This window comes from Sturnira hondurensis, unplaced genomic scaffold (assembly GCF_014824575.4).
Source record: "Sturnira hondurensis isolate 20B ecotype Veracruz unplaced genomic scaffold, ASM1482457v3 Scaffold0022017, whole genome shotgun sequence".
NCBI lineage: Eukaryota > Metazoa > Chordata > Mammalia > Chiroptera > Phyllostomidae > Sturnira > Sturnira hondurensis.
This window is the reverse complement of record NW_028094648.1, coordinates 10,209,909-10,225,325: the sequence shown is the minus strand read 5'-3', so window position 1 is coordinate 10,225,325 and position 15,417 is coordinate 10,209,909. Positions and strand designations below refer to the sequence as shown.

Here is a 15,417-nt window from a genome sequence, read left to right as displayed (position 1 = left end):
TATTAGTAAAACTGAGAATCAAGCTCTAACTCTCCAGTTAATATTTTCTACTACATCAGTGGGTTTAACAATCAAGAATCCAGCTTACTTCTGAATCGTGATGAAAAATGCAGTAATATAGAAATTCATCTGCAATTCACCAAAAGTAACAGACTACTCTTAACTGACAACAATCAACTTTATACCACACAGGAGATAGCAGACATACTCAGAATATCCAAATCAATAAAGTTATTGGTGAATATGAAAAATGTGTCCTTTACTTTATGAAAAAAATATGGACTTTTTGGCCAACCCAGTATTGACATATACTGTAAAGATTGGCTTCTCTCCAGTAATGAAATACAAGTTTATATTTTCTTTATTTAATCTTTCTACACTCTCCACTCGGGTCTATTTTCTTTGGACCTAAACATCTTAGCTAAATCAGCTCCCACCCCATTTAGCACTTGACATACAGAATTGCCTAAATTTAAGGTATATAACAACAATTTTATATATGTTGAAAAAAATGATTACCAGAATGTTAATATCCACCCTCTTTGTCCTTAATGAGTATAAATCAACATTATAAATTAAAACTCAACCTTTGCAGTATTTGCTACCTCATTTTATCTCCACAATAATTCTATGGATATACTTATTATCAACAGATAATGGAGTGCATTATTATTTTCCATTTTCCTCTCCTGCCTGTCAGAAAGTTATGCTTTTTATTCCACTCACTTCTAACTTAGACATATGACTTGAAATGCTCCTTCCTGAGAGAGGATTATACATCCCTGTCCCATTGAACTCTGCGTGGCCCTGTGATTTGCTTTGACTAATGGAAACTATGGGATGTGTGTCACTACCGAGCAGGAGTTTTAATGTCAGTGCACGGTTCATCCTATATCTCATGTCCTTCTGTCAGAAGACCAGCCACACTCAAACAGAAGCTACTCCCTCACCTCACTTCCAGAGTGAACACAACATGGACAGACACTTTATGACATGCAGTCTGAGCAAGAAATAAATGGCGTCGTAAGGCACTAAGATTTAAGGCTATTTTATTACCGCATGTACAATTTTTATTTCTGTGTAAAATACTAGGGTGCACTTAGTAAACAGAATTTTAATAAAGAGCTTATTTATATTGTTGTGCCATATTTAACTTCAAAAAGTATATATTACTGGTACAGTTGTATGATTTCTTTTACATATTTGTATTTTTCTATAATAGTAACATCCTTGTATTCCAAAAACCACATGTTCATAGTGATTCATATTCCCCTTTTCCAGTTAGGTCAGAGGTAATGAAAATTGACCTCAGTGATATTACAAAGTTATCTTTCCTCGTTGTTGGCAAAAACAGACAAAATGTATTAAGGTAAACTTTTCTATCTCTTCCTTCCAAGCTTTTAATGTTATCTTCAAATTATTCATTAATTATCTTGAATATCATATTGGTATTATTTTAGTAATTAAAAATTACTTCTCATAATTTTAAAAATAGTTCATATAACATATCCCATATCTCAATGTCCTTCATAGGCTGAAAGATTTTTGTAACATTTACTCATGTTGAGTGAGTGAGTGTTCTATTGGGGAAAACAATTATGATTTTTTGTAACACTCTGAGAATGTCTAGACTCATGCTTAAGGACTCGTTTTCAATAATCTGAATACACATACTTCTATCACCAGTGTTAATACATTAGACTCTTGAATGTGTGCCCTTACTGTTTATTTTAAAGATTGATGTTTTATCGTTATTCCCGCTGAGTGCCTATAATGCACCATTAATTGCCTCCCCTGTTTCGGGACCTTTGTGCTGAGTTCCTCCCACAGGCTCTACCATTTAGTCCAAGTAATTCCTTCAAATAAATAGTAAAACTCCTATTTTATAGATAAAAGTAACTTTACAGAATTCCCAGGACATACGTTATTAAATCATATAGCCAGGATTTAAGACAATATTGATTTAGTTTGAGGACTTGCTTTGCTCTTCCCTTTGAATTTTCCACACCTCATTTTATCTTTATTAAACAAAGCAGGGTGGATGGATTTAGAGCTTTCTAATTCATAAATACAGGCAAATGTCTGGTAAGTACTTTGAAATGCATTGACATTGTTCAGGGGTAGGACACTTTGTCTCTGCCTTGGAGTTCTGAGTAGTTAAAATAATAACCTCAAGGAATCACACACACTCTCCCCTTTGATGAGAAAGATGTTCTAATGTGTGTGTTCAATAGTCGATGCAATGCCGTAATGCATTTATAGAGAAAATACTATGTACTACATATGTGCTAAGAGCTGAAATACAGAGATAAATAAAATTATATGATCTTATTTTCTCACAAAAAAGAAAAGGAATCCAATGATACAGAAAACTGTCATAAAGATGTTTATCACAGTATTACCTATGGTAACCAAATTTTAAAGTTATAATAATGGCTTGTGTAAGTAAACTATGATATAGCCATATGATGCAATGGATACATGCATTCAGGTGATGATGATAAAGCATCAAAAGTAAAATTATCTTCTTAATTTATTGTTTTATAAAATAATATATAACAGCTTAGTTTTACTAAAACTGATGCGTAAACTGACTTAAGATTTAAGAGAAAGCAGAATAATAAATACACTAAGTATGCTAAAATAGTGGAGATATACAAAATTTATTTTTCTGTATATTCATAGTATACTATAATCTTTCTGTATCATTTGGTAATATAAATGCACAACAATGACTTAATTTGACATTAATGCCTATTTTTCCCTTTATACCTTGATACAGTGCTCGGAAGTAAATTTCTAATCATGAAAATAAATAAATAAAGCCTTTATAGAGAGAAACAGAGTTTTATAACTTGCCAAGTCATTGACAGCAGCAGTCCTGGAAGTTAGCAACTGGATTCTCCTGCCTGTGTGGGGACAGAGCTGACTGCCACCCTGTCACCAGCTCTCTGGAGGAGCCCTGTGTTTGCATCAGACCCATAGCAAGTCAACCAATGCATGTAAACTATTTTTTTATACATAGGGTAAACATTCATCAAGTTTTACCCAGGATGGCCTGGTTTACACCTGTTTTCCTGGAGCAAGTATTAATGGCACCCTCCTTCATTGGCAAAGTGACTTAATTTGGACGATAAATTATATAGATACCCTGAATATAGTTAATAGAAAGGTAACAATGAATGTCCTGGTTCTGACAGCTGGGGAAGACTCCTCCATTAATCTGCTCAGAGAAAGCAGATGAAACTCCAAAGCCAGTTCCCATCAGTCATCTGTAGTTCATGACGAGGTATATTGTGTTTGTTAATACACATCAGTTTCTATAAGCAGAGTAGATAAGTGACAGGTTCCAGGAAAGGAATATACCTGTCACAGTGTTTCTCTGCAGAACATACCCTGATGTCAAACCCTATAAACACTAGCCTTCAAAGAGTAAGTATAATAGCTGATTTTAGACCTGGAAGTCAGAGAAACTAAAAGTAAAATAAGAAATTTAAGAAAAACACAAATTTTGTTATTTTCTTTTTGCCTTTATACTGTAGTTGCTGAATTCCTTTTTATGAAAACTTCTTTCTAGGGTTGCAACTCGGATTCTTTCTATTACCCGTAAAGCTTGGTAGGAGAGTGAAATAACTGGAAAAAGCAACACATAACAGAGTTACCAACTCCAACTTTTAGAGTTTTAGAGAAATAAAGTAGCACTTCACTCAATTTGGTGAATAATGTATTGACACAAGCGAATAGGGGACCCATCAGTTAACACACACAGAGGAAGGCCTAGAAATTGAGGAGGGAAAAGACAGCCAAGCCAGGAGAAGTAAGAAGCAGTTCTCTGCAGTGTGTTTCCAATCTGTTCGGTGCGTACCTGTTCCAGGGTGGTGATCACGTTGCATCTCAACTTACTGCTTTATTTATTTACAGGCCTCTGGAAGCACCTTGAGGCCACTCAATGTTTTATCACTGGCACCTAGACCAGAGCCTGACAAATAGCAGGTGCACAATAAAAAAAATAAGCCCTGAATAAGTGAATACATGGAAATAATATTAAAGCTCATCTTGCTGTTTACAGTTAAAATTACAGTGAATAAAAAAACAAAAAACTATTATTAGTAGCTTTAGTATGAGCCCCTTAGTAAGAGAATTGAATTATTGTAGCTTACCTAATATAATAGTTTTTAAAACACAGTTTACTGATGAAACTGTTTTAAAAACCACAGAGTGGCCCTGGCTGGTGTAGCTCAGTGTATTGAGCGTGGGCCTGCAAACCACACAATCACGGTTCGATTCCCAGTCAGGGCACATGCCTGGGGTGCAGGCCAGTTCCCAGCAGGGGACTCACGAGAGGCAACCATACATTGATATTCTCTCCCTCTCTCCTTCCCTTCCCCTCTAAAGATAAATAAATACTCTCCTTCCCTTCCCACTAAAGATAAATAAATAAAATCTTAAAAAAAAACACAGAGTGATGAAAGATGGTGAAGGGTTTAACCAAAGAACAAGGCATGGACACAAGGGATTAGCTTTGGGAGGAGCTTTGGGAAGAGTAAGGGTGGGGTTTTCTAGAGGTGAGGAGAGGAAGAAAATGCAGCAACAATTGTAACAGGCATAAAAAATAAAATCAAAATACAAATACCATGACGTTACCTATAATAGGAACCCAATGGACAAAACAAACAAATGAGCAAAATAGTATCAGAGGCATAGAAACAAGGAACAGACTGGCAGGGATGGGGAGGGGTTGGGAGGGGGTTAAGGGAGGAAAGAAAAAGAAGGGTCTAGTTAAGAATAAGTATAAATGACCCACAGACATGACAACAGGGTAGGGATTGACTGTGGGGGATGGGGCAGGGGAGAGGCAGGTGGCAAAATTGGGACAACTATAGAAGAACAACAATAAAGAGAATTGTTATTAAGGACAAGGTGGGAACAAATACACATTCTTTAGCCACCTACGCAGGGCAACAAGTTAGTTTGCAGAACACATGCCTGTGTAAAACAAATGTAATCCAGCAAAAGAGCTACTTTGTGCTAGTCAATATGGTTATTTTATGGAACAAGTAATTCTTACTCAAGACAGTCTGTTACACATGTTGGAAAGGTAGTCTGATAATTACATACATCCAGGATGACTGATACGTGAATGCTGCCCTTGTAGGCAAGCAATTTACAAATTGTGCAGACGTAAGTAATGGCTCTAGACATACGCCTAAAGGTTTAAGTCTTTGGCCAGAGCCCTTGATTCTGGAAGACAAAGCTATTGGGAGAACCAAATCACATCCTGATCACACCACTCTTAAAATATTTATATTAAACCCCATTAAAGAGAAAACCACAGGCTCAAAATGGCATCATTGTGCTAAAGCCCATTTTATCAAACCTAGATATAATCCCTGGACTAACACCATTTCAGCCTTTTCCTGAAACATAATCTTAATCAACCAGTATGTATTTTCTAGTCAACACCACTGAGGCAATCTGCCAAGTGGCCCCTTACCATCCCCACAAGAAAGTAGAGGCAATCTACAGGCTAAAATCCCTTGTGTTCCCCACGCCACAAAAAAGATGCCTTGGTCTACATATAATACCCTCTTTTATTCGTAATTGTTTCTGCAAGCCCTTCATCCTTTTCCCCTGAAATTCCCTCCCCTCTCTTCTCTGGTCACCGTCAGGCTGTTCTCAATTTCAGTATCTTTGATTACATTTTGCTTGTTTGTTTGTTTTGTTCATTAGGTTCCTGTTAAATGTGAGATCATATGTGTTGGGCTAGGGTCGGGGGAAAGGCAGAAAACAGTCGTGAACAACAATAAAAAAATACTCTTTTCTTGTGTTAATAACTCCCTAACCCCACTCTTCTTTCTACAAAAATTGTCCATTCTGTACGACCCTTCAGAGCAACTTTCTAGTTGGGATGCTGCCCAATAGATAAATCGATTAATAAAGCCAATTACACCTTCCAAATTACTCCATTGTTTTTAATTCAATGGATTTCAATCATAAGCTTTCAATCATAAGCTTTCTGATCTGCTCATTCAGCTACAAATTGGAACACATGGTCCATGTTAACTCTACTTATATATATATATCTACTGCTTAGGCCAGTCTCTACTACTCTGTTACTCATGTATTTGTTACTTAATATATTTGTCTAAAAATAAGAAGAAGTGTTAAATCTTTTTTTAAGATTTTATTTATTTATCTTTAGAGGAGAAGGGAAGGAGAGGAGAGAAATATCAATGTATGGTTGTCTCTCACGCGTCCCCTGCTGGGAACTGGCCTGCAACCCAGGCATGTGCCCTGACTGGGAATCGAACTGCAATCGTGTGGGTTCACAGGCCTGTGCTCAATCCACTGAGCTACGCCAGCCAGGGCAGAAGTGTTAAATCTCTAAATACATTGTATTTGGGAGGAAAGGATGGACTATTATTATTGTATCTGGAAGTTCACCATTAATTGTAATTCTTTAGCCTTTAAATAATATGGCACCGTTTTAATGTCACATGTTAGATGACCAGAGTACAGAATCTCCAAGGAGACATAGGTATATTGTTTTCAAAAGGCCTACCAAATTTTGAGACCGTGCCTCAGGCCACATAATAGCAGTGGTACCTCTTTATTTCTCTATTCTTCACTAACATTGACTCAAACTTACCCCAAGAAAGCTGAGAATACTCAAACTCTTCCCAGAGTTGCCTCCTTGGTATCTCCACTATAGCTCATGGAGAATTGAGTAGAAATCATGTCATTTTATTGTCTTGGTTACAACAATAAACATAACTTCTAGAGTTTATGTTCACTGGGAGCAGGGACCCTGAACCCTTTGTCCTGTGAATCTAGTGGATACACTGTCATATATGTTTTATATACAATGCACAGACACTGTCAGGGCACACATTTCACCTTGGTCACCACTATTTCTCCAGGCCTCAGATGTCTGCTTAACACACAGTAGCCACTAAATGAATGCTGATGCTCAATAAATGTTTACTGAACGAATGAATAGCTGTATTTCCTGAAACACAGGGCTTCAGCTGCATAAATGATTTGAGTACTAATAGAATTAGGTTCTAGGGTATTTCAAAATAGGAAAATACAGCGTATTGTCATGGGCATCCCACAGAGTGCGAGAACAAGCTTCTGCTTCACTAAGCCTGGTGACAAGGCATCCTTCATTTTGTCACAGAGCGTTTGCATTAGAATAAAAATCCCTTCACATAGTCTTTGCTAATTGGTTCTGGTTCATTTCTTTCCCATGGACATAATAACTTCAACTATGATTTTATGTAGCACCTTTAGAAATAAACATCCATTTGATTCCTCAGTGAAACATACTTAAATTCTAAAATTCTTGCTTCTAACACTTTATCTTGTGGTGATTTTTAGAAATCAACTATGCCAGTTTGTTAGTTTTTACCAAAATAAGTATTCTTGTACGGTACATATTTCAGATTATGTGAAAGGTACACAACAGGTTTTTACACCTGCAGTCCTTCTATCAATTGCACTCCCCTCCCCTCCCCTCCCCTCCCTTTCTCCTCTGTCTCTCTTCCCCTTCTTCTTGCCTCCTTCACCCATAGTCATGTTATTCGGTTTGGCTTATATTTGTGATCTCAGAGGTGTGGCGGTGTAGAATGCACACTCTGGGCCTAGAACTAGAAGCCAGTGCTGGATTCAGCACTTACCAGCAAGAGGATCTTTAGTAAATTCCTAAAAATCGCGATGCTCCAGTCTCCCCAGTTGTAACATGGGGAGAGTGATAGTATTTAGGCTTTATCTCCTTTTATATTTACTTGGTGACATTGCTAGGTGTAACTTCTAGGCTGGACGGTTGATTTTAGAATTTTGGGCACATTCTGCCCATACTCTTCTGGCAGTGCTGCGAGACATCTCAATACTCTATACCTCTCTTTCTTGATTGAGATCTATTCCATCAGCTCCCCATCCTTAAAACTTTAGGTTCTTCTGTTTATCTTTGAAGTTCTAAATGTGTATGTCCTTATTTTAACTATAAGATGCTTTACTTTGATTACCATAAATTTAGGTCTTTGAAGTGAGTTAAGCTCTAGGTATACAGTACTCATGTCTAAACCATTCAGCACCGTAAACCTAGCATTTGAAGGCATTCAATAAATGTTTGTTGTAAAAGAATAATCAACCTCAAATCCAAAAGATATTAATGCACAAGAATCCAATGACTTTGCTTTGTTGCCCTTAAAACCACTGTAAAGAGGATCAATAATGTTAGAATCAATGTAATTCTGCAGAGTATCTATTATTATGCCTTTTTAGTTATAAGTTTCAGTGCTATACTTTTCCCATAAATGTTTTATCTTGATCTTGAAATAATATGGAAAGATACATATCATTTTTATTTTTCACAAATGAGAATTCTCTGTTTCAAAAACTTGCCTGGTAGGAAATGGTAGAGCTGAAACCAGAATTTACATCTGATGATAAAGTCTGGGATTCTCTACTGGTACCATTCACACATGTGAATTATTCTCCTGAGGTCAATATATTCAGTTTGTGCTCACTTGTCCCCATTACCCTGCAGCAGTGATTTATCATATTTTGATAATATTCAGTAATTTGTTCAATTTTCCACCCTGTAATGTCTCCTTTTTGGGGGGACTACATCTTCATTGTTATTTTCTTAGCCACATTTCAACCATCTTAATATAAATATATAATATTAAATTAGCCTATTTACTGTTTGAATGAAATGTCAAACATTTTCTTTCATTGCTTAGTTAAAAGTATGTGCCTCAAAGTAAAGTATAAAATTTTAATACAAGTATACCTAAAAGACTATACACAAGGGATTTGTGAATTATAGCATTTAAATTTTACCTTTAAAAACATGTTCTCTCAGTTTTTTTAATATTTAATTATCGTGGAACAACATATTTAGCTATTTTGCCCTCAAGTTTGCATGGTAATCATTAATATATATTAGAAAATTAAGCAAAAGTTTAGATGACTAAAATAAAAAACATTCACTCACAACTCCCTCAACAAAATATATTAATGAAATTACTTGAAATTATATACTTTATAAAGCAAGTGTATTTGGATATTTTTATTTGGGCAATTGAATGTTTTATATGGCCAATTCATGAAATTGTTTTAAAAATCAAAACACATTATTTTTTTCTTGATCTCTTTCAAAATATACCTTGTTAGCCAAAATTTATTATAAATCACTTTTTGGAACAGCTAAAATATCAAAACAATTTTCAACTCTTTTAAAAAATTGATTAACATTCATTTTTCCCAACATTACAAATAAGTCAAATCAAGCTTAAGAGATTTTAAGTCACTTGTCAAGATGCCATAAAGCCTTGTGGAGAATAAAACACAGAAGCCATGACCATAGCATTAGTTACAACAATGAGATCAGTCTTTGTAGCCCAGCAATATAAAAATCAATATTCTGTCTCTCCTTTGTGCTCTTGGTGGAAACTAATGAGAAAAAAAGCTCTTGTCTCTGCTGAGATATAAGAAATAAGAGTTTCCAATTTGATAAATCTCAAAATAGATGACTTTGATGATTTACTTTAGAAACAAGCATAAGACAACACAATTCTTATAAACAGAACCATCAATGGTTAGTTTTGAAAAAGGTTCCTCAAAAGAAGAAGGGAAGAAAGAAATACAAGTGCAGCTGATTTATAAGTTTACATCAATCATTTCCACTAAATATTTTTTAAAAGTTCACCAAAATACTGTAACTACCTTTAAAAAGTGAAGAAATACATTCTCATAATTGAGGACCTAAGAGTTCATGATAATGACAACATATAGTTTTATTGTTTAGGTCTTGATCCACTGTCTAGAATAGTACAGATTATCTATAGTACTATGATAAAATGAATTAATTGATTTGAACTGCACACCTCCTCTGTCTCACTTCTTCATACAAACAGTAGAGAAAGTACATGGAATTTCCAATTAGAACTTCCCTCTTGAAAACTACTAAGAAAAGTCACTGAAACAATTGTTGAGTTATTTGATGTGTCAGTTCAGATCTTGGACACACTGCATGTGACAAGTTGAAGCACTCATTGATGACCTACTACTGCCTTTAATTTCTGTGATGAAGAAACCTTTCAGGGGTCAGGACCCTTGACACCCAAAGTTATCTTCAGACTGGGAGAACCCACCTCTGTCCACTGCAACAGATGACTTTTTAAATTCTGAGCAGCTTGAAGAGCTTTCTAGAACCAGTTGTGACCATCATAATGCAAGTATTGTCAAAAACAAAAGATACTGTTTAAAACAAAACAACTCTCTGCGTCCTTTAGTAAGCAATTTGTCTGTTAGCTTTCAAAGGAAACTTGCACTTCTAATAATAAAAGAGAATACAGGTTATTTCAGAAAACCACTGTCTAAATCTGCTTTTATTTATGGGAACACTGATTCCTTTCTAATATTATGAAGATGCATAAGAACACTGACACATATTTTTTCAAAATCTCTTCTATAATTTTTCCATAATGTAGTCCAAGAAACAACTTATATATAATTAACCAAGTAGTCTGTTTGTGCCCAGAACATTTAAGTTTCTATAGAAAAAAAAAGGTAAATAAACTAAAACTGTAATACTTGAAAAAAGCATTAGATGTCAAACATTTTCTGTCACTTCTAATAATACTTAGCATACTTTAATTCACTCTCTATTTTCAGAGAAACTGTAGTTGTTTTATCTGCTGATATTAACAGAAATATTTACTCGATACATACTAAAATGAATCATAATAATAACTCATTTTAACAATGATGCAAGTAGTTATAAAGGTATTCTTCCATCTGCAAAGCAATTGCATCTTACTCTTGAATTCTAAGCAGAAACACATCATACAATAGTATCAGTTTAAATGTATATTTAATAAAACAGTTACACAATATTAGTAGTATGTCCAAAACCTTTACAGTGTCTATGTCTTAATCAACACATTTTAACTTTGTTCATCAGCAAATCATATAGTCAGATGCAATGCCTGAACAACTTATTTTTTTAAACATGATTTGAAAGTTTTATTGAAAGGTACTACAATCCAAGCAGGCCAAGTCTTGTTCCTGTTAAATTGGGGGCTTGGAGTTGGAGGCTTGGGGCTGGTAAACTCTCTCTCTTTCTCTCTCTCAACACACACACACACATATGCACACACACAGAGCCAAGACAACATTTATACCACCATACCATTTTTATTTTTAGACAGCCAATGAAAATAAAAATCATTGAAATTTGGCTTAATAAAATACACATTGTTATTTCTAACACAAATATAACATATGATCCTGATAGGTTTTAGCTATATTTATAATTTTTCTTGATGTGAAACTTTTTTTTCCAGAATAGCAAAAAAAAAAAAGAAGAAGAAGGGGGAGGGGTAAGGAAAACAACATTAGCATTAGAAAAGCATCATACATACCATGCTCTGAAACTTGTTAGTTTCCAAAATAACTTTTTCTTTAAAATGAAGAATCATCAGGAAGTTCATCAATGGCATTCATTTACTAAACTTAGTATCAAAATCATTTCTACTCTTCCTCCCCAGTAAGAGCGTGGACGAGTTTTGACTGTGTTTCAAGTCAAAAACAAACGGACTGACCTCCATGCCTCACAGATAGGTTCATTGCATTCTATCTGAAAATGGGTAAACTTAATCAGAAAAGAAAATGATGGTAAAATAGCACAGGTGAACCTGGGAGGAAGTAAACTGCTTAACTCAGAATGATTTTTGAAGGAAAGAGAAATGAAGGGGAGGAGGCAGACACCCAAGAGTAGTTTCAAGTCCGTGCATTCACTCACCAGTTTCCCAGGTGCAGGGTGAGTAACAAGAACATCAGCTGCACCCCTCTACTTTGACTCCACAGGAGAAAAGGGGGGAAGAGAAAAGCTTTCCGAGGACCCATCGGGATCGCTTTTCCTGCTCGTCTCCCAGCCGGGACTTTTCCTCCCACCTCAGCCGCAGCCGCAGCCCGGTGTGTGAGTACCGGAGAGTGTGGGAAGGCGCTCCACCTCCCGCCCAGGTGGGATGCGACTCCCCGCGGAATTGAGCGGGGGAGCCAATCGGACCGGGCGGATGCTGGCATAAATTATCGGAAAAAACAAATGGGCCAATCAATGGCCCCAAGGGGCGGGCCTCCCCCTACTAGAAATCAAGCCCAGTAGGGAAAAGGGCTCCGTCTTTCTAAAGGAAAAACAAACGTCGTCCCCCTCGCAGCTCCTGGGAAACGTTAGAGTGGCCTTGACAGATTCCCTCCTTAGGGAACAGAGGTCTCCCTCTTCCTCCCGGCCTTCTCTCCTGCCCGGCTCTGTCTGGGGGCCACTGCCTCCTTCCTCTCCCGCGTTTGGATTCTGAATTCGTCTTCAGAGACTCCTGGGAAGATTGCGGTACCTAATTGGTTTTCCCCAGGCTCGCAAAGGTTCTGTTAATTTTTGTTAATTATCTTTCGTTCTGAGTGTGAGGAGGTGTCTCATTTCTCTTTGCAAGCCCGGAACCTGGCACAACGCCGGGGGGAAAAAATGGTTCTTAGAAGATAGATGGTGAATATATAACCGAATGAATGAATTGGGTGTGCTCAGTGCATTCCTATATTCGCGTTTCCGAACTCCCTTTCCCTGTCTTTCTGTGTGAGATGATTTGCAGTCTCCGATCTCCGGGTACCAGAAGATGATACTAAAGAATAATACCAGGCAAGAACTATCTCATTTCACAAAACAATAAAAATCCAATTTTAAAAATGCCTTATGAGCCATAGGAGTTGTAGACCTAGCACACTGGTAATTCCTGTTCTCTTCTCCCTCCCCGATTGTCTGTACATTTGTTGAGCTCCAGTGTTTGGTACCTAACTTCAGAGGCTGTGCTTTGAGTTTGCAGCAGAGCTCAACAGTTGCCATGGCAACCAGAAAGCCTGTGGCAGCTTGAACAACTGTGCAGGCGAAGATAGTGATGGTGGTGGAAACAGGCTAGCTCTGCTGAGCCATCTTCTGCCTTGATGCCTTCCCAAATCCCTGCTTCCCACCGATGACGCCTAGGGTTGGGGTCTTCGAGGCTCTCATTAATCACCCGCAACCACGTGTAATGGGCCAGATTCAAGGGTGAGCTGCAATTCACCACGTAGTTAACTGAGAGCATTTGTCTCCCTGCAAACTGTTCAAGGCAGAAGTAATAGCGTTTGTGCAAGAAGGTAAGGTAACTAACTGTTGCTGTCCTACCTTCTGAAATCACTCACAGGGGCTGGACGGTGGTAACAAGGTTACAGGTATTTTCTTGCCAGAATAACAGATGGTGCAATGTTGGGCTTTTCTTCCCTCTCTTTGATTGATTCTCCATCTTTTTAGTCTCCTCTGAAAATAGGTATTGACTTCCTTGTTACTCTTCTATTAAACGTTAATTAGGTAGCATTATTCTCTTCCACAAAGCATATTAGTCAAGGTAGCTAAGACCAAATAATTTATATAACAATAAAGGTCCATTATAATTGATTTTGAGGCGAATAAATTTAGTTAAAAATTGATGTCAATATAAATCTGGATAGTTTCTTTTCTAATTTTTTCTGCTTCAATTAAGAATGTGATTTGGATAACTATTTAACTGTTTCATTGGTTGGACACACTAATTCACTGATCTGATTAGCCAGTGAACTAGTAATTAATTCACTAGAAGTATGAAGTGAATAGTAAATACTTATCTACTTACCCTTTGCATTTTGGTAAAGTTAGGTAAGATTTTTTCATATGTTATGGGGAATATGATTCTGTACAGTGTTATACAATAGTGGTTGATGGTTCTCACACCAAAAAGTACTAAGGTTTTACCCTTATTGTTTTCATATGTAACTGAAAGATACTGAAAACAGTTAAGGGGAATTAACGGAAAGGAAAGGTGAAAGATATACCACCTTGGGTAGTTACGTGTTGCCTGTTTATTCTTGTAAACCCTGCTTTGGATCTTTTCATCTCACAACACACATGAATTAATTGTGTGGCACACCAAAAAATATATTTTGTACTGATTGGACAAAAAATCAGATATAAGTTTTGAGTCATTCACACCAGATGACTATTGGTGTGTTGGCTGTTATCATTGTTTATTTTGACAATCTAAGAGAAAAAAGTCAGTGCCCCTGCCTAGTTAAATATTGTATGTTTCAAAAATGTTTGTGGCATGTCAGTTAAAAATTGTTGTAAATAATAAGGAACTGGAGTAATTTTCAGACTGGAAAATTCCCTGCTTTTTTAAAAATCTAGGTTTTTGTGCCAATTTTGTGAACTATTTTCAAATTTATTTTATTTCTTTCTGTTAAGCACTTTTATCAGACTATTTTTATGTCTCTAGCTTTGATGTTTCTTTTTCTTTTTATAATATATGTCTCCTGGGAGACTGAGTTTATTCTGCCATCATAGTTAATTATAATTCCTTGCAAACTGTGTAAAAGGGATCAGAGCCCTCAGGAACCTGAAAAAGGAATGATGATTTGGTATATCACACATGTCTTAACCTTGACAGCCTATCTCATTTGATTTAATAAACCAGCTGTGTGGGAGTGGTGGGCGAAGGGTGAGTTTTCCCATGAGTTCTGGAAAAAGCCAAGAAGGTAGTCCGCACAGCAAACCAACCATAGTGTCTCACAGAGGAGCACTCATAGGAAAAGAGTTCTGCTGCTTCACACTGTCCAGCTCTAGATGGCCAGAAGTTGCTTGTCAAGAAGGGACTGGAGAAAGCTCCCTCTGTTTCACGGTGGCAGTGGATTCCAACTACAGGCCATTTGACAACATTTATCAACATAAAAAGATACTTTCAGTTGTCACACTTTGGGGGGTAGGCTAATCTATTGACATCTAGTGGGGGAAGTCCAGATTATCAAATGCAATTGACAGCTGTCCCACAAGAAAAAATTACAGGGTTCAAACTGTCAATAGTACCAAGGTTGGGAAGCTTTGCAATTAAATGGGTAGCCATATTTGAATGTAGTTAAGGATTTCCTTATACTCACCATTAACCTACTCCATCCTTTGACAGGCTGAGCCATAACCATTATCCACCAGTATTATATCTAGCTATAATGATGATCAATTCATAGTGTACAGCAATATTCTTTTTTTTCTTCAACATTTGCCCAGGTGTCACCTTAGAACAAAATGTTAGGGGTACTCTATTGAAAATTCAAAGTTGGGGACTTCTCTCCAGATCTAACAGATTAGAATTTTTAGCAAGAATTTCTGCTGATTATCATGCCTCAGAAAGGTTGAGAACTATTGTCTCATACTCATCTCATACAATAACCAGTGAGACAGTGACCTGATTATGAATGTGCTGCCCTGGCCCCAGCGAAGTTGGATTTTGACATGATTCATCAGTCCATTGTTAATTTATTCATTCAGAATATTAACTAAGAAAGTGTGGTGTC

The 15,417-nt window shown here is 36.7% G+C and overlaps 1 protein-coding gene across 1 annotated transcript in view; it reads right to left on the bottom strand.

The window, feature by feature from the left end:
• Nucleotides 1-11,969, bottom strand: part of GABRG1 (gamma-aminobutyric acid type A receptor subunit gamma1) — a 58,013-nt gene extending 46,044 nt beyond the window's left edge. Inside the window, exon 1 of the mRNA XM_037034121.1 lies at nt 11,813-11,969. Within this exon, the coding sequence (XP_036890016.1) occupies nt 11,813-11,916 (104 nt within the window). The 5' untranslated portion in view covers nt 11,917-11,969. The remainder of the gene's footprint in view (nt 1-11,812) is intronic.
• Nucleotides 11,970-15,417: the final 3,448 nt, after the last annotated feature.